The following is a 23312-nucleotide window of genomic DNA, read 5'->3' as shown; positions in this document are numbered from 1 at the left end:
GAAATTTATAAGTTTCTGTTATGTATTAGTTCTAACTTGCACGTAGACGCGAAAGATGTTAATACGATAGTTACAATGATACACTTCATGAAAGTGATATGAGGTCTGAAAACGATAATGTTGTTCCAATTACCGTAAACCGTATGTTGTATGCATCAAAGCACTCATTCTTTAAGTACTAGATACAGATTCGTTTTCTCATTTCCTTATCGTGTATAGCCAATGCGACAAGTTGTTCATCCCAAAATGTATTACTATAATAACTACGCAATTATCAAGAAAGCGCCTCTACTATGAAGAACTTTAATAGAAATATTGAAAGGTATGTTGTTAAAATTAATGTAAGTAAATTGCATAGTGTACCGGAAGGAAAGTTCAGATTTTGTTATATACACCAAAAAAGTGCTGTAAAACAATTTGCATTCGTCCAATAACGTTTACATAAATGTTGAGCCTTTATTTATTCACAAACAGCTACTTTGTTACTATTTATGAGAACTTGTCAAGTTCAGAGCTTGTCATTGGCTTATACATTATTGGGTGGTGTTTGCGGACAACATATATACTGTACATATTTAGACTTTTATGCATACGCGATTGTTAAGTTATCCCCTCATATGTAATGCACCTTTGACGTGTCATACTGTAATTATTCGCGGGTCTCTCCTACTGGTAAAACCTCGTGAGATGATTCAGTGAAAAATAAACCACACTTTGTTCTTTAATTTCCCGTAGTTTCTGTGTTATTATTTCTGTATATTCCCGAGCTTTAAATCCAGGTTACAATGGAATCAACAGCGATTTCTGATACTGCGAAAACGACTAGTTTTTCGAATTGCAAGTTGTGTGTTGTCGAAATGTTCAAAGAACGAAAAAAGCGAGGTTTGGATGTGACATTCCTCGTAGGGAGTGTGATTGAAGGAGGCAAGGGTGAAAATAGTGGCGTTGTTCCTTGTTGTTATATAAACAACAACACGGATGGAGAGATGGCGACTAAAGCAAAAGAGTTAGTGGTAGGAGACAAATTCTTGGCCACCAAATGTCACTGCGGAGCAAAGGTACATGATTTTTTTTTGTATCGTAAACAATATATTCTTTCCATATGGTGTGGTCATGTGTGTATCTGTATTGTCCACATATTTAAACGTTTTGGCGGTTTGTTTCAGTGTTTAATCGTACTTAGTTGAACGCTTTCCGTTGCTCATGTCACTTAGCGCATCGCGCAGATAGATTTTTAGTGGGTCTTCTTTTATTGTACACATATATTTATGTATGATCTAATTCTAGCCTAGTTATTAAATTTAACAAAAATGTTATCAAAATAATATAATACATACGAAAGTATTGTGAAATTGTAAATCAGGAAAAAAATATAACCAAATTACCATGACCGTGGCTGGGTACTGTATTCCCCTTCCCCGCAATATTTAAATTGAATGTAACTTGTTTTGCTTGTACCTGGCGTAATTTAAAACATGTTGTATTTTATGAAAGACGTCGACAATTGAAAGTTGCTGTACGCGTATCCCGCTAATATCCTGGCATGAATGTTTGTACATTTTGTTATGTAATTTAAAAAACAAAGTGTGGTCATGGCAATAGCGACAATGTTGACTGTAGTAATTCGAGGAAACGGGTCCTTAAATTCGTCGACAAATTCAACATTGGTTTCGTCATTTACTACATTAATGGTGTTTTGGATTTTCTCATTATTATCATCAGTGGGTTCATTCAACAGTTTAAGTTTTTGGAGATGTGTAAAATTTTTGCGTTCTTTGGGTATTCTCATAAAACAAGGTTTCAGTCTGTTATAATTGCATACGTCGCGAAGTATTTCTCCTTTAATCGTCGCTAGGATGTTCTGTCTAGTACTTCATGAATTACTAATGGTCCGACCCATTCTGCGGCGATTTTCTTTGAATTTGCCGTTAGTGATGATGATGTTGGCTTGTATACGAGTTGTCCTACTGAGTAAATTGGACTTTTTTCTAAGCGTTGGGAAATTTTTCAGTTGTGGACGTTTTGTTGTGTTCGCTGTAATTGTAGCATTGTCTGTGAAATGTTTTGAAATTTCTTCTTGAGATGTTCAAAGTTTTCTTCATAGGAATGAGACAATCCTGAAATAGGGTTAAATGCTAATGAGGTCAAACTTGGAGGTTGGCGGCCAAAAACTAATTCGTAAGGGGAGTGGTTTCCAAGATGTGGGGATGAAAACGAGTTATAAGCATAACATGTTGTTGATACAAATCTAACCCAATCTGTTCCGAATTGGTTAAGGTTGACCTTTAACAGGTCCGATACGGTGCGGATATGACGTTCAACTTGTAAACTACCGTGATTGTGGACGCTGATGATTTTCCTATCAATATTAAGGGTGTTACATAATAGTGTTAATAATTTTCCTGTAAGGGAGGTTGCTGCATCTGAAATAAGACGAGATGGGGGTCCAAAAATATTGATTACCTTTTGAATTAGTGCTCCACAAATTGTTTCGGCATCAATGGATTTCAAGGGTACACAAATCAAAAATCTAGTAATTTCATCACATTTTACCATATGTTTAAAACCTGAAGGTGATGTTGGCATACTCTTAAAATCTAGACTGAGTGTATGAAAGGGACGGTAAGTTGCAGGTACTCGATCATGTAAAGGACGTAATTTATCGGTTTTGGGACGAAATTGTTGACATCTAAGACACGCTTGAGTATAATTGTTGACTTTCTCGAACATAAGGGGCATGTAAAATAATTTCCTAATAGTAAGGTAAGTACGCATCGTACCTTGGTGGCTACTTAACACATTGTCGTGATACTGAGAAATAATAGTCTCTGCTAAGTTTTCAGGAACAGCTAATTGCAATACAATTTCTCCACCTTTATCTTGGAAAAATAAACGGAATAGTAAACCGTTGCACAATATGTACTGCTCTGACTTATTCTGAACTGCACGAGCTGCTTTCTTATCAGATGGACAGATATCATGAGCTAAATAATCGTAAACTGGCTTAAAAAATTGTGAAGTTTCTTGTTCAACACGTAATTGTTTAACATCTACTGGGAGGTTATAATCTCTAATTATCTTTCTTTGAATAGCTTCCATTAATCTATCTAAGTCTTGTTGTTTTGGGATGTGTGCTGATTTAAAGTTATGTTTGGTACTAGTGGTTTGGCCGATGTATACAATTCAACTGGTACGTTTCGATGTGTAGTATCTTTGCTTTGCTTATTTTTGTCTACTAGTCGTTCCTCTGGAGGTTGTCGAATGTTTACATTACGTATTATTGGGGGTGGTGTTACGATAGGTAGCGTTATGATAGGCGGTGATCGATGTGCGTTTGTTTGTTGTCTCGTGCTTATCTGTGGTGTACCGGTAGGTTGAGGTGTTGGTCGCGTGTTTGTTGTCACTGGATTTTGATTAATGACAGGCGTTTGTTTGGGTTTGGATTTATGTAGGTCAGGTATATTTATTCCCATTTTCTTAGAGTAAGACCTTGTTACTGGTCTTAGTAGATGTGTTTGTGATCGGGTTAAGAGATTCAGTCTCTGTAATATTAAATGCAATGGGTACAACTTGATCAATTTCGGAATCGTCGTCACGAGGGGCTCGGGAGAGAAAATCTGCTAAAACTAATTCAGTTCCTTTCTTATAACCAATTTGGAAAATGTATCCGGACAATCGTAATATTAGTTTCTGTAAACGGGGTGTACATGGCTGATCTTTTGAATTCCAAATGTGTACAATTGCTGAGTGGTCTACGAATGCATCAAATTCGCAACCCTTTAGTAAGTGTCGAAATGCTGAAACATTAATGTAAAGTCCGAATAACTCTAATTCTGTGACGCTATATCGTTGACAGTGGTAAGATTTTGGAATAATAACCTATTATGTGTTCTTTACCGTTTACTGTTTGTGTTAAATATGAACCTGTTGCGGTTCTTGAAGTGTCGCTATAGTGTAAATCTACCTTCTTTTCTAGGCATTTGAAGAGTTAGTGGTTTAACCATTAATTGTTTAATTTCGTTAAATGCTTTCTGGTGTTCAGTAGACCAAACAAATTTTTTGCGTTTACTTGCGAGTGTATGTAACGGACGTAAAATTGATTGTATTTGAGGGAAAAAATGGGATACATAATTTACTGCACCAATAAATCGTTTAGTTTCTTTATGGGTTCGTGGTACTGGCAAATTTCGGATAGCTGCACACCTGTCGCCTAATGGTGTGATACATGCGTGTCCTGAAGAAATTAATCAGGATGGTGTGTCCCATATATTGCACTTTATTCTTAAATAACTTACATTTCTTTGGACAAATTCTAAAACCATTTAATTGTAGGGCTTGTAAAACGGAAACGAGGTGCTGCTTATGAGCAAATTTGTCTTGGCTAAATAAAATAATATCATCGTGATGGGCGATACAGAATTCTCTAGAATTTGGGATTTCATTTAAAATTTCGTCAATCTTTGCTTGAAATATACCTGGCGAAACGTTTAATCCTTGTGCTAATCTCTTATAATAATAATGTTTTCCACCATGATATGAAGCTATACCTGTATATTGTTGGGCATGTTCGGCTAATGGTACACAGTGAAATGCTGATTTCAAATCAATTACGCTAAGAATCTGTGCATTAGCGTTACCTATTGTTTTCAAAGTTTCGGCTAATAATGGGAATGGGTGATTAATACGTTTTATCCTAGAATTTAGATAGCGAAAGTCTGTGACGACTCTTTTATCTTTTGAATTTTTCTTTGAAACAAGAAGGACGGGGGAAGTATACGATTGGTGTCCTACTGCTAAGATTCCTAGTTTGACTAATTTGTTCAATTCGGTCTCAATAATATGTTTGTCTTTGTCTGTCGCGAAGTATGGTCGAATAAAAAATGGTTCGTCATTAGAGAGGTGTATGTCAGCTTTGAAGTTTGGGCAGCTAGATAGTTCACCATATAGTGAAAATGCATTTCTGTTTTGTTGTATGGTTTTATACAAATCTTCTTTTTCTCTATGTGTTAAAACGCTGTCTGTTAAATCAACTTGTTTTCTAATTATTTCTTCCTCAGTTAGAGATAGCAATGGGTCTGTACGTTCCAAGTGCGGGTACTTGTTTGCATTGTCATTGGTTAACTTTTTATTCTATCAATTGGTAGGTAGTTAGTAACTGTTACAAGGTTGGTTAAGTGAAGGCTCGCAATAGGTTGATGTGTATTAAGGAATACGTTTCTGTTTGTGTTGTTAGTGATATCAATTTTCTCCTCTATGTAATTTTACTAACATATCTGATGGACAAAGTTTTGAAATATGGGTAGTTGCATGTAGAACAACATCAGAATTACGTACAATGGCGGGAACCCTTCCTTTTAATTTAACTGTTTTAGTATCACCGGGTTTAAGAAAAATCTTGTGTACTGGACGAAAGCTAAAAATCTTTGGTCTAATGCGAAATGTATTTTCTTTAAAATTTAAAGTACCGTCGAGTTCAGACAATGTTTCGGTTCCAAGTATCAGGTCAATACCTGTCAAATTTTTAACGATTAACGCTGAAATTTTAAATTTGTGTCCTTGGATAAATAATTCGAATTGCACTAAGTGGTTGGCATATTAAGAAGTCACCGTTACCTAATCGAAATTTAGTTGTGTTCACTTTAACTGGCTTTAGACGCGATAAATAAAGTGAGGAATTAACGTACGATTGTGAGATTATAGTTCTAGTTGAACCACTGTCAAATAAAGTTAAAATATTTCTACCGTCTGGTAAATTTCCTTTAACGTAATTTCTGTCGTTAAGTAACAAATCAATCTTATCTGAATTCCCTAAGTATTTTGCCTTCAAATTGTCGTATTTTGTATGGGGGCCAGATTATAGGCGGCATCTAGTCCCCTTTTTAAAAATCCTGCTCGTGGCTAGGGTAGTAATTGTTTGACTGTTGGTATGGGTATGGTGGGGGGTAGTTTCCGTAAGAACGTAGAAGTGATTAACGGTATAATAAGGTATTTCTACACACTAAAAAAAAAAGGTGCAAATCTCTACCTAAAAAGGTGCAAACCGATGCAACAATAGCAGCTCCCTTTAAGGTGCACAACTGCACCTTTGACGGAAGGTGCAATTTTGAACCCTGATAAAGGGTGCTATAATGCTCCTTTGGAGTTCACATTTGCACCATATAAGGTGTAATTTTCTACCCTAAAAGGTGCAAACTAAATGCAACAATAGCAGCTCCCCAAAGGAGCAAAATTCAACCTCTAAATAAAGGTGCAACTTTACACCCTAATAAAAGGTTCAATAATGCTCCTCTAAGATTCAAATTTCTGTTAAAAAGGTGCACAAATAAAAATCACTAAAATACAAAAAATATTGATTAAGCTTTGTATAATTTTATTCAACTTTAAAACATTACATTATTCAATTCAACTGCTGAATTAATGGATGGCAATTACCAGTCTCTGCACCTTAAATAGAGTGTGGCCATCTCTTCTCAAACCAACAATAGGCCTATTGTTAAAATTATCTAATGATGACATCTTTGGCAGTATTCTCTTCTTATCCCCATATATCTGAAACAGTGTTCTTGATGTCTGGTTCACCTTTTCCGAACATTTTCACCTGATTATGTACTTTCCTAAAAAGCATGAAATAGGAAGGGAAACTATTATATTAATATTATCATTAATATGACAACATCATACAATACATTATTGACAATGTTCTGATTTTTAAAGTCAAATTACCTTGACCACATGTTTCACATACTTTAAAGTATGTTCCTCTCCCTTTCCGCAGCTCGTAGTATAGTAGGCCCTATATACTAGAGTATTACAGTACATGTGGTCACATTTCTTTCTCCTTTTCTGAACATCTTTATTGCTGCTGATTAGAGCAGAGGTGCTCTTTCATGTTTTAAACTTATTTTATCCCTCCATGACAATGACATCATGTAGGCTGTAACTATAATTAAAAATAATGATAATGTGTATAAGAATTTAATATAGCCTAGGCCTAATAATACCCAGCTACTGTAATAACTAATATTAATAACTAGGCCCCTGGCCTGCCTAGCTAGGCCTATTATTAATTATAGGCCTAGCCGGCTAGCTAGGCCTAGGACTGCTTTTAGGCCTGGTTTAGGACTAGCCCCCGCCCGAAAGGCTACTGTAGGCTAAGTAGGCCTCTAGACTGCCTACTTTAGGCTTAACCTAGCCTAGGCCTAATAATAGAGGCCGCCTACTAGATAGGCTAGGTAGGAGGCCTCTAGCTAGCCATATTTATTTATTTAGCTATCATTTTTAAGTTTTAGGCCTAGCCTAGGCTTATAGGCCTATACAATAATTAATCTAATAAAAACAACCAAACTACATGCCTATAAAGCTTCGTTACTTACTTTTAACAGCTATCCTACACTGGAGAGGTGTGGGAGCTAGGCCTAGTTTAATTTTATAGCCTGATTTTTTGGGCGCAAACTCCTCAATTCAAACTGCATGTTTAACAACCGCACGCGCTTAAAATTATTGTTCAATTCCTGTTTCAAATAAATTTAGAACAGATGCCTACATTATGATATTAGATATTCTATTAATATTGTTAAATATGAAAGAAAAGTTTACTTATTCTAGACTTAAGCAAACCAGAGTAAATAACCGGCTGAAATTCAATATTTTAACAATTGTTTACAGACATCTTGCGTGCGCATACGGTACGAAAATTGTACAAAAAGGTGCTATTATGCACCTTTTAACTGATGTTAAACCTTATAGGGTGCCCAGTTGAACCTTTGAATTTATCATGTTAAAGGTATTAAACTTTAATTTTCAGTTACAAGCCAGCGACTTTCTAATGTTCCGTAAAAAAAAGATTTGTTCGAATTCCGATAGCTGTCCCCACAAACCTATCTATATTATTATTAATCTTTCTTATTTTTGTTTTAACTTACCACAATAATGTCATTCTAAAAAAATTGTCCTTATCATCACCTTTTAAGCTTTTAGAAGCCCTAAGTTAAACATATCAAGAAGCGTTCATTAATCTAATAGGTCTTATTTGTCACACAGTCACCATGGCCTACTTGGGCCTTTGCAGTGCAGTTCTGCACCCTTTTATACTTGTCTGCATTTTTCGATATAAAAGGTGCAAAAATAAACCTTTTATGAACTCTGCACCATTTTATGAGAAAAAGGTGCAAATTAGCACCCTTTTATAGGTTTGCACCTTTTATTGCACCTTTAGTTTTAAGTGTGTATGATGGATGAAACTGTCAAATCTGTACTTAAATAGTGTCGATCTCTCCTGGTTTAACAATGGGAGAGGTCACAAAGTTAAGCTAAGTGTTTTCTTTAGGGATTCTATTATAAACTAAATGGACATTAAAAACATCTGGACAAACTCTCCTCTGGACTTTCTGGGCCAAGTTCGTGAACATATTTGAAACCTAATACAAAGGTTGATTTCTTAATTATAAAAGTATATCATTATATTACAATTATGCGATAATATTGCTATATGTGCGCATATATTGTTTTGCAACAACTTATAGAGCATACACATTTTTGTCGAAAATTAATAGGGTAGATATTTTGCCATTTTCTGAAAAAATCCCTTACTATAGTACAAATATCGACTTTTTAAAATTCAATAATTATGCAATAATATCGCTATATGTGCGCATATATTGTTTTGCAACAACTATATAGAGCCATAATACACAGTTTTGTCGTAAAAATAAAAGGGTCGAAATTTTGCCATTTTCTGAAAAAATCCCTTACTGTACTACATGGAATTTTTCGAAAAATGCCCAAAATATTGACTTTTTAAAATTCAATAATTATGCGATAATATCGCTATATGTGCGCATATATTGCTTTGCAACAACTTGTTGTAAGCCATAATACACAGTTATATATATTTCAAATATTGTTGAAACAACACATTGTGTATAGAAAAGGTATTATCTTAAACGTCATAATATCATCGTCATCAATGATGTAATATTAATCTTTCTCAGAATCAATCAGAGACCGAATCTGAGGAGTGGAGTGATGAGGAAAGTGTTTCATCAGAAGAACTTAGCGATAAGAAAAATGCAATACCATCCGATACAGAAAATGAAAAAGATAAAGAAAAAGATGACTCAAATAAAAGTGATGATTATGACAGTGACGATGCTTGTTTTGGAAAATAATACATTTTTTTTACAAAAAAAAGGATTCAATGTTGATGTGAATTTATTCTGTATTTTCAAAATGTTGGTCAATGACCCTGTATTAATATATATATCTATAATTTTTAAATAGATTCCTTTCATTTGAATCAGATTGAATAAGAGGTAGCTACGCCTAAATTTAATTCACATTCAAACAGTAACATTTATTTGTATTTTTTTAATTATATATAAAATGTTATATATATTTTGATTTTATAAACCTACTGTAGTGTCAATTATGTCAAACGACGAAGATGTTCCCATTAAATAAACAAACGATCTAAAGCTAATTTAAAAGCTTTTTAGTCTAAATAGTACCTAAATGGTTCTCGAATACACAGTCATAATTTCAGCGTAAAAACTTGTTCAATTTCAAATGTACGTACCGCAGGACTATAATATGTTGTCGTTTACAGAAACGAATAAATACACACGATGATTTATGTAGTCAACCCACACTCACAGTAATACGTTTACATGTGTTTATATACCCACATTACAATAAGAAATTTGCAATACTAATCTAAAGGTTTTAGGTTTATTTCCCAAGGGCCCATAATGTACCTACAGGTACTTGTGTTAAACCAAATAATTATGTTGGAATGTTCCATTCATCACAAATCAATACATTTGTATAAACGTATATTAAATTTATCAAAATAGTATTTTTTTAAAGAAAATCGGCCTGTCTTCAACATTATGATGCTGTACTCGTCGAGCTGTTCAACCAGTATTCAGATATTGAAAAAATTATCGTAGAAGAAGGAAATTATCTATATATAAATTTACGTAAGGGCAACATTAGGTAAATCGCGCGTAACTTCTAGCATGTTTACACGATATAAATCGGTACATAATGTCGATACTGATTTTGAACACCTACTGTAATGAAAACCATAACACTTTTGATGTTAAGTTAGATAATTATTTATTGACAATTAAAACGAATTGAGGTTCAATAATTGGCAAAAAATAGGGGTGTTTTCCGATCGTAGTACACACTGTCTAATGGATGTCAATCTTGGAAATACCCGCACACAATAATACGAGGACGCTTCGCATTTACGTATCTCCTCCTACGATAATTGGTTTTAATGGTTGACAACCGGTTGAACAGCTCGAGTACATCATCATAATGTTGAAGACCGGCCGCTTTTCTTAAAAAAGTACAATTTTGATAGATTTAATATACGTTTTTACAAATGTATTGATTTGTGATGAATGGAACATTCCAAATTATTTGGTTTAACCATAGAGGTATAGATTTACCTACATGGTTTAACGCAAGTAGGTAGATTTATGGGCCCTTGAAGAATAAACATAAATAGTATTGCAATGCTGTACAATACTGTTAAGGTATTTATTAACCACTTTTGATCGCAATTTGAATCGCAAATTTCTTACTGCGAGTGTTGGTACTGTTAGATATAATATACACAAATATACAAATAAACTTTATTAATGTGAGAGGCCCCTACTGTTAGATTATAAACATATAATATACAAATAAATAAACTTTATTACTGACAGTTGCTTCTCAACGTTTGTATTAATTAATAATTAAAAAATATATAAACGTCGTAGTGGTGTATCGTTACATGTACTTTACTATTTCAATCGACTATGACAGTCAGAGTTTTAACAAAGTATTAAATCGTAAATGTTTTACTGTATTTAGTGGTATATTATTTATAGGCCTTTAAAACATTAAAAACAATATTTCGTTACTGAGTGGATAAGAATATATCTTCTTCCCCCATCCCTCAACCCTTAATGTTACATACAAAACACAATTTGAGAACAGTTTGTTTAAATGAGTCCAAATAGAAGCGAGCGTGCCATCTAGTAATATATAATTGATCAACAAATAAATATGATTATCTATTTTAACTGAAGAACGGGTTATGTATTATTTATCATATAGGCAAAATCTTGATACACAGCGTGACATAAGTAGGCCTACCACATGTGACGACTTTAACATAAAAGTAAATTGTGTACGTACTGTGACGTAAGATGATTTTACTGGAACGCATAAAAGCGACAAATGCATTCACATTGTATGGGTTACTAAGGCCTACATTTTGTGCAGGTGTATAATTTATAAATTTAAACACGTTTTTTTTCATTCATATTCTATTCAATTTTTAACACTCCGAAAATAGGTGATTCGCAACGGATATAATAAAAAGCGCTTCACAATTTTCAAACAAAACTAATGTGCAACGTCCAAGGTCAGCATACACTATAAACAAAAAACAGATATGAATTTGAATGTATACGGTCAGTGTTACAGCTTGAGTACAGTACGACGCATTTGGCGTCCCATACTTTATTTTTTAATTACCTTTCTTGCTTCTCATGTTACCGAGGTTACTGTGTCGTTTTCTCCGAAAGTGAGCAGTCACCTTGTTGTTTGTTTGTTTGTTTACAAGTTTCTGTTATTTGCCTTTTACACGTGACTGGAGGTCACATTTTAAGTTTTAAATCTATGTGAGTGGAAACTTGCAAGAATACGATGTCACAAGCGGGATCGTCAGTGAGCAGGAGTGGTAGTCATGTGAGCATAAGCCATGCTCGTGCGAGAGCTGATTTGGCCATGGCAAAGGCACGTGTTGAATTTGCTAAGAAGAAAGTTTCTCTATTAAGAATCAAAGCTATAGCTGAGGCAGACGTTCAACTGTTAAATGCAGAAGAACATGAGGCAGTTTGTCAGGCAAGAGCAGACTCCTATTTGCAATCATCTGAAGATGATGATTATGATTTCGGCACTTACAGCGTGTGCGATGATGTCAGCGATGTGATGAGTGAATAGTTTAGTATGGAACCTGCTGAACCAATTCAATCTTCATCACACCTCGACGTTGAACAATTACCATCACCATCGTTGAACCAATTACCAGAATACCTTGAACAATTACCATCACCATTGCTGAACCAAGTACTGTACCTGAATACAAGCCAATATCACCACCACCATTATTTACCCACATTAAAGATTACAAGCCAGCTTCAACACCACCACTGATGAAATTTGCTTCACCTCTACCAAACCTTGACCAATTACCACCAAAATTGTTGAATCAAGTATCTGATTACAAGCCAGCTTCACCGCCACCACTAATGAAATTCACTTCACCTCTACCAAACCTCGATCAAGCACCAGAATTCGAACTGATTGCACCTCCACTGCTATACAGAGATGAAGTACCAACCAAGCAGCCCGACCAAACTCAAATAGTTATGACAGAAATTGGTAATGTACTATTTCGAAAGGAATGATTAAGTACCAGACTCCGGCAGTTTGATGATACTCCAGCCTCATACCGTGCTTGGAAAATCACGCTTTCCAATACAATCAAAGATTTGCATGTTCCGCCGGTGAACCAAGAGGTAAATATTGTAATGAAATGTCTTGGCGATAAATCAAGAGCACTAGTTGGTCCTCTACATGCAGTTTATATAGAAAACCCTAGTGAAGCCTTACGACACATTTGGACTTTACTCGATGAAACTTATGGTGCCCCAGAGGCAGTTGAGCTAAGCATTACTAAGCGACTACAGGAATTCTCAAGGTTTAATCTTGGAAAAGCTGCTTCAATTAAGTCATTTACTGTTGGAAGTTCTCCACGTAAAGGAGACAGGGAAATATCCAGGTCTTGCGAGTCTGGATTCGTCTCAAGGTATAAGTCACATTATACAAAAGCTGCCACCCAACCTAAGAGAAAGTTGGGTCAAGAAGGGATCTAATTACAAGGCGACTCATCAAGTGTCTTTTCCACCATTTCGATTCTTTTGTGATTTTATACGGTCGGAAGCCAAAATGCGAAATGACCCAAGCTTCATTACTCTGACCAACACATTAGAAGTTAAAAAGTCCTTCACCGCATCGACCACAACAACCACAAGAAATGGTATCAAGTGCCTGATGTGCAATGAGCAACTCTGTCGGAACTGTTTAACGCATGGACATTTTGTTTCTTGGTGCCCGAAGAACAGTTTTTGCAAAAAGTGTACCCTGAAACATTCGGGCTTCCTTCATACTCCAAAACGACCTGTTAGAGCTGATGCTAATGCGACTGCACATACAGCAGCAGTTCCAACTCCAGACCAAAGTAGTAGTGCAATCACCACTCAACTCAATAATTCAAAGTCATCAATGGCAGTTACGGAAATGCGGCACGAGTAGGTTTAGCTGTAGTACCTGTTAAAGTAAGGTGCCCAGGAACCAGAAAGACAATCAAAACGTACGCATTTCTGGACAATGGATCAACTGCAACCTTCTGCACAGACGCCCTGGCTTACAAATTAAATGCGAAAGGCAAGAGAGTCCAGTTAAAATTAACAACAGTAAACGGTCAATCATCATCGGAATGCAACCATCTCATTAGAAATTTTAACCCTGAATGGTGATGCAGTCTTTGCAGCACCAAACGTTCACACAAAACCAAAATTTCCAGTCTCAAAAAGTGCAATTGCCACGAAAGATGATATTAAGAATTGGGTGCACCTGGAAGGGGTAAACATAGATACCATTGATGCAAATGTTGATTTGCTGATTGGGGGAGACCTACCAGAACTACACCAACCATATGAAGTGAAACCAGCTATGTGGGCCATACGCCACACGAACAGCTCTTGGTTGGGTTGTGAATGGTCCGTTGACTTCAACTGCAATTTTATCCGTGCAGAACCACTGGAAGAGCAGTTTAAGCAACTTTGTAACATTGAGTTCAATGATATCCCAACTGAGAAGACAGTTATGTCTCGGAACGACCTTCAAGCACTACAGATGATGCAAGAATCGACTAAATTAAAAAACGGCCATTACCAAGTATCGATGCCATGGAAAAGCCCACCTGAGGAATTTCCAAACAACAAGGCTGTGGCGCTGAAAAGACTCAATCTTCTAAAATCTAGGCTGATCAAGGAGAGTACACTTCACACGAAGTACACAGATTTTATGAACGACCTGTTGTTAAAGAGCTACGCAGAAGAGGCGTTGCAGAAAGACCAACCTAGATGGTATTTGCCGCACCATCCGGTGTTGAACCCACAAAAACCAGAAAAGGTTCGAGTAGTGTTCGATGGGTCAGCTAAGTATCAAGGTGTTTGCTTAAATGATAAACTTTACCAAGGTCCTGATCTTACAAACACATTCGTCGGTGTACTACTGCGCTTTCGTCTGGGACCCATCGCCTTTGCAGTGGACATCGAAAAGATGTTCTACCAAGTAAAGGTTGGAGAGACTGATAGTCACTACCTATCATACTTATGGTGGGAAGACGGCAATCTGAATATGAACCCACAAGAGTACCAGATGGTTGTACATCTTTTCGGAGGAAAGTCTTCACCTAGTTCCTATTTTGCTCTCCGGAAGGTTGCCAAAGACCATGCGGATGATTTCGATCCTGTTGTAACTAACGTAGTCAACAACAACTTTTACGTAGACGACTGTCTCAAATCCGTAGACAGCGAAGAGACACTAGCCATTGGGCTTGCTAAGGAATTAAAGAATTTGCTGACTCGTGGAGTCAACTTGACCAAGTGGGTCTCAAACTCCAACCAACTTGTATCCACGCTCACAGACAGTGAACAGAATGCTTCAACATCATTGTTTGGAGGGGAACAACAAAGAGCACTTGGAGTACACTGGTTTGTAAAACAAGATGCACTTGGATACGTTATTTCTCCAAAGAAGCAACCCAGTACAAGAAGGGAATTTTGTCTGTAGTAGCATCCGTCTACGACCCTCTAGGACTAATAACACCATTCATATTATTCATATTAAAGGCAAAGCTGCTACTCCGAGAACTGTGTTTGATTGGATGCAAATGGGACGAAGCTATTCCAGTAGAACTGCAGATTAGATGGCACGAATGGTTAAAGGAACTTCAGAGTTCAGACGTTGCTACAAACCGTCAGATTTCGGCAACGTCACGTATAGAGAGTTGCATCATTTTGGAGATGCATCATCCACGAGCTACAGAGCTCCATCCTACCTTTACCAGAAGGACGAGTGTGGAAACGTATGCGGGACCCTTGTGACTGCGAAGTCAAGACTTGCTCCGGTCAAGACCCAGACAATTCCTAGATTGGAACTACAATCAGCTATCCTGGCAAGTCGCCTTGACAGAATCATTCGAGAAGAGCTGCATGAAATAAAAATCGATAGAACAGTTTGTTGGACAGACAGCACATGCGTGTTGAGATATTTGAACAATGAAGAAACGAGATCCAAGACATTCGTTGGGAATAGAGTGACAGCAATCCTTAACCAAACAACTAAGGAACAGTGGCGACACGTCAGTTCCGCTCAAATCCAGCCGATCTAGCCTCACGCGGAATGTCTGCAGAGGATATGACAACAAGTGAAATGTGGTTCACTGGTCCCAGTTTCTTGATGGAAGATGAAAGTTAATGGCCTCAAATGCCTACCGACTTTAATACTATCGTAGAAGATCCAGAAGTAAAAACTGTAAACGCTGTAACCGTTAAATTAGATGACGACAGAATAAATGACCTCATCAACCGCTTTCAAGTTGGACCAAGTTGATAAAGGTTTTTGCTTGGATACTACAATGGCGAAGCAGAGTAAAGAACAAAGGTACCAACATTAACAGTTTCATATCCGTTGATGAGTGTAAAAACGCTGAGACAGTAATATTCAGATACATACAAAATCAAGCACTTCACTCTGAAGTTAACCATCTCCAAACCAATCAACAAGTCAAGAAGGATAGCTCTCTCATAAAGCTAGATCCAATTGTAAGGAACGGTTTGATGCGAGTAGGTGGTAGATTGAAAAGATCTGAAATTAGTGATGCAGCAAAACATCAAATTATCCTTCCAAAGAATCACCATGTAACCTTACTTATCCTACGACACTATCATGCTATTTCCGGACATTCCGGCGTAGAGCATACACTGGCCGCGATACGTCAACGATTCTGGCCGATCGGTGGAAGAGTAAATTTGAAGTCAGTTGTTCGCCGATGTGTGAAGTGCCGTAAGAATACAGGGCCAGTAATGCAACAAAAGATGTCCGATCTACCAGCTGATCGCGTTAAATCTACACCACCATTGGAGTGGACTGTTTCGGTCCATTTTACGTGAGACAAGGAAGGTCAAGTGTTCCTTGGACACTACTTCGTTTATTAACGCTTTAAGGAGATTTATTGCCAGAAGAGGAACTCCAGTAGAGATTCGCTCTGACAATGGAGGAAATTTTGTTATGGGGAATAAGGAGTTAAAGGCTGCAATTGAACTGTGGAATCAAGACCAAATTCACCAATACCTCCTGCAACGACATATTGTGTGGATATTTAACCCTCCTCTAGCCTCTCATTTCGGCGGAGTGTGGGAAAGGTGTATTCGAACAGTACGTAAAGTTTTAAGTGGATTAATACAGGAACAAATATTGGAGGAAGGATTAAAAACCCTGTTTTGTGGGGTAGAAAACATTATCAATAATCGACCACTTACAAAGGTGTCTGATGATCCGAAGGATAGCGAGCCATAGACTCCGAATCACCTATTGCTGTTACGCACAGGTTCTCAACTACCACCAGCAACACTTACGCGAGATTATGCTCATGCAAACAAGCGCTGGCGGCAAGTTCAGTACATGGCCGACTTATTATGGCGTAGATGGAAACTAGAGTACCTGCCCTCTCTACAGGAAAGGCGCAAATGGCATCACAAGCATGGAAACCTCAAGGTCGGTGACGTTGTAATCGTTGTGAATGAGTTAACTCCACGGAATTCATGGCCGCTGGCAGTTGTCGTGGAAGTATACACAAGCACTGCAGATGGTGTTGTTAGATCTGCTAAAGTGAAGACTAAAACGTCAACTATCGTTCGACCAATCTCAAAATTGGTATCGCTTGAAGCCGCAAGTGATTTGTTTTAAGATATGAACTTTATAAACTTGTATTTAATCTTTATGTAGTTAAACTCAAGCTTACTGTTTGAATTTGTAAAGGCTGGTTAGTGGCGCCTTTAGGAGCCGGTGTGTTACAGCTTGAGTACGACGCATTTGGCGTCCCATACTTTATTTTTTAATTACCTTTCGTGCTTCTCATGTTACCGAGGATACTGTGTTGTTTTCTCCGAAAGTGAACAGTCATCTTCACCATGTTTCATTCCAAAAGTCATAGTCACAGATAGATTTAAAACCGTTTGACACAATAACGCGTTACAAGTTTCTGTTATTTGCCTTTTACACGTGACTGGAGGTCACATTTAGGCATTTATATTATTTTAAACGGCATATTGTGTAAGATTCAATCCAACCATCAACGTGTGTTGTTGCTAGCTGTACGCGTAACGCATTTCCGCTTTCTTCATGCACACTTCCTTACGCGCGCGTTTGTGTCAAGGTAACGATGTTTTCATGAGGAACTGCATGACAACTAAACTAAACATAACTTGGATGAATTTTCAAAGAGTGAACACGGAATCTACATAGCTCAGTAAGTTTCTACTTATTGTTTATTATTATGCTACAATATAATGTATACTTAATTTAAATGTTAAATACTTCAATTCGTTTAGATATGAATCAGTTTAAAGATTATAACAACCGAGACTCCTACTACTCAGGAGCCATGGCTTCGGCACTTCGGAAGCAAACTTCAGTTAGCAAAAAAAAGACTAGTAGTAAGAAAGACCAGTCTAATAACAGTATTAATACTGATCCAAGTAGTCTATGTGGTAAATGTGATTTGGAGGTTGGTGATAACGATGAGGCATCATGCAATGTGGACTTTGCAAGTTATAGTTTCACTGTAATTGTCAAGAAGGGGTTTCTAGTGAATTGTATTCCACTATCGGAAATTTAAAAGATCAAGAAATGGACCAGTTTCATTGGTATTGCAAGTCTTGTAGTAGATCTGTTAATAATGTCATGGCTGTGGTACTTAATGTCCAAAAACATTGTGAGAAACTGGAGTCAAAGGTTGATTTACTATCTAGTGAAATTGATAATATGAAATTAACTAATAACAGTATTAGTGAGCATGTCGACTACGAGAAATTACATAAATTAATTAGCGATGAAGTTAATGAAGCCATCCAAAAAGAAAGAAAAGCTAACAAATTAGTATTTAGGGGGTTAACCAGAGAAATTGAATTAAGGAAGTATGGGGGTAAAGTCTTAACAGAAATCGAACTTGTAGATCATATTGTCCATAATGTGTTGGGGCTCTCAGATATAGCTATCGAGAATGTGTACAGGATAAAACGTGATGAGGGTCGTTCAGCCAGTAATGGTATCCTTATTGTCACTGTCCAAAATGTTGACAAAAAATTTAAGATTTTGAGGGAGGCCAACAAAATGAATAAACTTAATGGATGGGAATGAGTCTGCTAGTGTTATTGCGACTCCTTTAGTCCGTCTATTTCAGAGATGTTTTGACGAAAATTATGTTCCTCCTTTATGGAAGAAAGCCAATGTTTCCCCTATTTTTAAAAAAGGATCTAAGAAATCACCAGCAGACTATAGGCCTGTTAGTTTAACTTCCCATTTTTGTAAATTGATGGAATCTGTCTTGAGGGATGATATTATTGATCATCTTTACTCGTTACATTTACTGAATACATCCCAACATGGGTTCTTGAAAGGAAGATCTTGTCTGACAAATTTACTAATGTTTCTTGAGAAGGTGACATATGATATTGACCAGGGTTTACCAGTAGATGTAATATATTTTGATTTCCAAAAGGCCTTCGATAAAGTTTCTCATGTAAGGTTGATGAATAAAGTTTTGGTTCATGGTATTGAAGGTCCATTTGGCATGTGGATACAAAATTGGCTTAGTGATAGATCTCAAAGGGTTGTTGTGAATGGTAGGAAATCTGAGTGGGCCCCTGTTCATAGTGGTGTGCCTCAGGGTTCGGTCCTCGGACCGGTGCTTTTTCTCATTTTTATTGATGACATAGATTTTTCCATTGATTCTTCATTGTTGAAATTTGTTGATGACATTAAATTGTTTGGAAGTGTGCGTTCCGAGGTCGATTCTGGAGTACTACAAAATGATATTGACAAGTTATCACTTTGGTGTCGTGAATCCCTAATGAGCTTTAATAGTAGTAAATGCAATGTCATGCACCTAGGATTTAATAATCCGAATCATTCTTATGAACTTGATGGGGTTATCCTAGATGAAGTAACAGAACAAAAAGACTTGGGAGTGATTATTGATAAATCTCTTAAGACTAGTAAACAATGTGTAGCAGCAGCCGAAACAGCTAATCGAGTTTTAGGTACTATTAAAAGATCCATTAAATATAAATCAGTTGACATGATTAAATCGCTTTATATTGGATTAGTCAGGCCTCATCTCGAATTTGCAGTCCAGGCATGGTCTCCTCAACTAAGGAAAGACATTCTTTTATTAGAAAAAGTTCAGAGGAGAGCAACTAGGCTACCACCTAGTTTGCATGGCATGCCCTATGCAGATAGGTTAAAAGTTTTTAATTTAACAACCTTAGAAGAAAGACGACACAGAGGGGACATGATTCAAACATATAATTTTCTTTCTAACAAAGAGGCTATTGATAGTGATTTACTTTTTCAAAAGTCTGAATATACCGCCACTAGGGGTCATAAACATAAATTGAATAAGAATAATGCTCGATTAAATTGCCGTCGTCATTTTTTTACCCAACGAGTCGTAAATTCATGGAATGCTTTCCCTGCCAGTACAGTAGAAGTTGACACAACCATACTATTAAAAAGAAAATTTCAGAAGACGAGGGGGGCTAATAGAGGGCCACGACCGGCCCACCAGCCTCTTGCACCACTCATTTAGAGTGGTGTACGGTGAGTTACGTTACTAAATAAAGAATTAAAACCCCGTTCGACTTTTTAGGCACACTTAGGAACACGTTTCATGTTTTGCTTCTCCTGGTATATTCGATTTTAAGAATCAAGCATCAACTGGAGTTGATGTTGTTTAAAACATGTTTCTGTTTTTTTATTTTAGAATACTTTCTGTTAGAATTGTTTTTGCTACTTCTTCTAGAGGAAGCAATATTTTAAATAATATTCATTATTTATAGGACATTTATTTGTATATGGCGCAGAGACTATATTAACAAAGATTACACTGTTTTATTCATAAATAGAGAATTAGTATTTAATAGGGCATCTTGCATTTGTATATGGGGCAGCGGTCGAAGTAACACGAACCATACCAGTCAGGGCCGTAGCCAGGATCTGTCAAGTGGGGGTTCGGGGGGTGGGGCCTGATGCGAAGCGAATTTTGTTAAATGACACCCCTAGATGGCCGGAAAAGACACTCTCGTGCAGCATGCTACCAATGAGCAAAAAAGATCGTACTTTTTTCCTCCTTCTCAAACACGTCGATAATTTAAAGGACGATAACTATTTGTTGCCGTATGTTAGATGCGCGTGCTCTGTGCGGAACCGATTGTTTGATCATTTACTCCGTATTTTGTTTTGCGTTCAAGTTCAATGCGAACGTACATCTAGGAGCAGCCCCGAAAAAAGCACACTGGTTGAAGGCAAATGCTATTTGCTAGCTCTATCTATAATATTTATTTACAGCAATTTGTTGAGGAATATAAATATTTAAATAGGTGATATTGATACATTTTAGTACGTATCGGCTGGTGGTCTAGAAAAAAATAATCGGATGCCATAATGTGAACTACAGTACTTGATACCATAGATATTATAGTGTAAAATATTAATATTCACTATAATCCTCTATGATACATTATACTTCATAGTCACACATAAATACTGATGTACGTCGGAAGGCTATATACTTTATGCATGCTGCCTGACTGCCAGTGATCTAAACAATTATAGGTACGCAGTTGTCTGGCGGTGTCCTTTGTACGAATCGTTCGTGCCCCAGTTCGCTATGAGACGCGTCAATATCATGTTACATGCAGGGACCAAACATTTATTTTTCAGGTTAAAATCGGCAATTCATTTGCAGCTTTTAGAAATTTACAGACACGTATCGCTAGTTGACGCTCATACAGAGAAGAAGGTTCACGAACAAGTTTACGAATTTTTCAATTTACAAACAATTTTTTGTACTGTGGGGCACGTATTTTGAGGATTTTTGGAGATGAGGGTGAGGTATTGGGCATGTCGGGGATGGGGGTTCGCAGTCGGTTAAGGGGGGTTCGCTGTAAAAGGGGGGGGGGGGGGTTCGCCCGAACCATAAACCCCCCCCCCCCCTGGCTACGGGCCTGCCAGTCTATCGTAACTTGAATTTAAGCCTACTGACATTCCCATATGTCCTTTTTCAGAGATGCCTGGAAGGTCGTGGAGAAACCCATTTAAAACTTGGAAACCCAGAAAATGCTTTAAGAACAGGTATGTTACATAGAGTCAATTAATTGTTTTTAGCAGAGAAAAAAAAGAATGAAAATGTATGACGAAGTATAATGAAAATATTCCGATTATAAAAAATACACCCCAAAATACAATAAAGAAATATTTTCTTTAATTTTCAGCCGGTCAGCCATTACAGGCTTTTTCAGGAAATATGTCATGTGCTGTTTCTACAATGCTAACGATGATGACAATGATCAAACATCATTTCAAACTTGGTTGAGCGTACCACCACCTGCCTTAAGAATTGCAATTATCCAAATCATATGGAATTGCTATTCTCACCCTGCCCCAAACAACGGCCATCGGATACGATAATAATGCCATTTGGCATTGACAATGGTATAATAAGTGGATTTGGAAGATTATTCTGGATGGACGCGTCTTTGGACGTAGAAACGGCGAACCTGACTCAATGGTAGCTCTTAACTGGATAAGAAAATGGTGCCTCATGGACGTTATCAATAATGTACCGGCAATTGGATACACACCAGATGGAAGTGAAAGTAACATCCTTACGACCAATGGACATTACTCAAGTCTGTCTAGCCCACTGACCTCATTCAGTAACACTTGGAGCAAACAAGACTTCAAGACTTCTCCAACTTCAGAACACTAGATAAAACGCATGTCAATTGAAATTCGGATAATGGATGCAAATCTTAAAAACCATGTTCAATGTTTGCCATCTGATTGCCTGTATTCAGCAACGAAGGATAGTCACCAGGTAGGTTTAATTGAATTTGAAATGTTCAACACTCCAATCAAAGCTTTTGACAGATAATCTTTAAATGTTTTTATGACAGAAAGAAACATTATAAATTATTGTATACGTGGCAGAGTTTTGCTTAATCGCCTTGGAGATTGTAATGGCAAACTTGTGGCTGTTAAGGCTATCATCACAACAACCAATAAGTCTAGAAAATTCAACCGGTTCGCCGACAAGCTGGCAGTTTCCCTTGAAGCTAGAATAATGAAGGTGCTATCCCAAAAAAGCGACGTGTTTCCATGGGTTTATGGTGTTTGTGAAGCAGTTACCTCCGACACACAGTGGGCCATTGTTATGGAATTTGTTGGCGACTCAACATCATTCAAATCAACATCATTGATGAAAGCTTTAGCATCTGGTTCACCACATATTACCACGATTGATTGTTTTCGCATTATTATGGACATGGCAGAAGGAGTTGAGGTACTTCAGATGAATGGCTTGATTCACAATGACCTGGCGACTCAGAATGTTCTTCTTTACAACAAGGGTTCTCGTATCTCTGCAAAAATTGTAGACTTTGGCTCAGTTTGCACCGCAGAAGCACCGTTTGATGTCTTCCAATTGAACAATACCGACAAAGCCGATATTTTTGACCTCATGCAAGATCACCCGGAAAATGCACCAGAGCTGTATAACATCAACACACCACCGACCTTTGCCTCCGACATCTACAGTTTTGGTGTCATAATTGAAGGCATTGCCGCTAATAAAGCATTAATGCCGCTAATGGATATCAGTGGACCCTGCCTTCATTCCAGACCAGACCAACGACCAGCCATCGAAGACTTAATTGATCACATTGAATAAGAATTTTTTAATTTCAAGAAGAATCTAAATTAGTATTGTTTCAAATAATATATAATTGATCTATTTTAACCAAAGAACGTGTTATGTATTATTTATCATATAGGCAAAATCTTGATACACAGCGTGACATAAGTAGGCCTACCACATGTGACGACTTTAATTTTAACAT

The 23312-nt window shown here is 37.1% G+C and overlaps 5 protein-coding genes across 6 annotated transcripts; all 5 read left to right on the top strand.

Moving 5' to 3' along the window:
• Positions 1–340: 340 nt before the first annotated feature.
• LOC140055075 (uncharacterized) lies at positions 341–9245 on the top strand. Its single transcript, XM_072100273.1, has 2 exons — positions 341–1058; positions 8991–9245. The coding sequence occupies exons 1-2, from the start codon at positions 786–788 to the stop codon at positions 9165–9167; spliced, it is 450 nt and encodes a 149-aa protein (XP_071956374.1). The 5' UTR covers positions 341–785; the 3' UTR covers positions 9168–9245.
• Positions 9246–13011: 3766 nt separating this feature from the next.
• On the top strand, positions 13012–15058 carry LOC140055373 (uncharacterized). The gene is made up of 3 exons (XM_072100710.1): positions 13012–13303; positions 13607–14896; positions 14982–15058. The coding sequence occupies exons 1-3, from the start codon at positions 13012–13014 to the stop codon at positions 15056–15058; spliced, it is 1659 nt and encodes a 552-aa protein (XP_071956811.1).
• On the top strand, positions 15059–15523 carry LOC140055372 (uncharacterized). The gene has a single exon (XM_072100709.1). The coding sequence runs from the start codon at positions 15059–15061 to the stop codon at positions 15521–15523; it is 465 nt and encodes a 154-aa protein (XP_071956810.1).
• Positions 15524–15706: 183 nt separating this feature from the next.
• Positions 15707–16710, top strand: LOC140055371 (uncharacterized). Its single transcript, XM_072100708.1, has 2 exons — positions 15707–15795; positions 16359–16710. The coding sequence occupies exons 1-2, from the start codon at positions 15707–15709 to the stop codon at positions 16708–16710; spliced, it is 441 nt and encodes a 146-aa protein (XP_071956809.1).
• Positions 16711–17617: 907 nt separating this feature from the next.
• On the top strand, positions 17618–23291 carry LOC140055074 (uncharacterized). Of its 2 annotated transcripts, XM_072100271.1 has the most exons (3): positions 17618–17662; positions 21480–21546; positions 21687–23291. In XM_072100271.1, exon 3 carries the CDS (start codon positions 22364–22366, stop codon positions 23141–23143), a length of 780 nt encoding a protein of 259 aa, XP_071956372.1. In that variant the 5' UTR covers positions 17618–17662; positions 21480–21546; positions 21687–22363; the 3' UTR covers positions 23144–23291. The 2 variants fall into 2 exon arrangements, with proteins under 2 accessions (XP_071956372.1, XP_071956373.1); XM_072100272.1 differs by lacking the exon at positions 17618–17662 and having other exon boundaries at positions 21447–21546.
• Positions 23292–23312: the final 21 nt, after the last annotated feature.

The sequence above is a fragment of the Antedon mediterranea genome, chromosome 7 (genome assembly GCF_964355755.1).
Source record: "Antedon mediterranea chromosome 7, ecAntMedi1.1, whole genome shotgun sequence".
Classification (NCBI taxonomy): domain Eukaryota; kingdom Metazoa; phylum Echinodermata; class Crinoidea; order Comatulida; family Antedonidae; genus Antedon; species Antedon mediterranea.
Note: the sequence above shows the minus strand (reverse complement) of the source record. Positions and strands in the feature narration are given on the sequence as shown.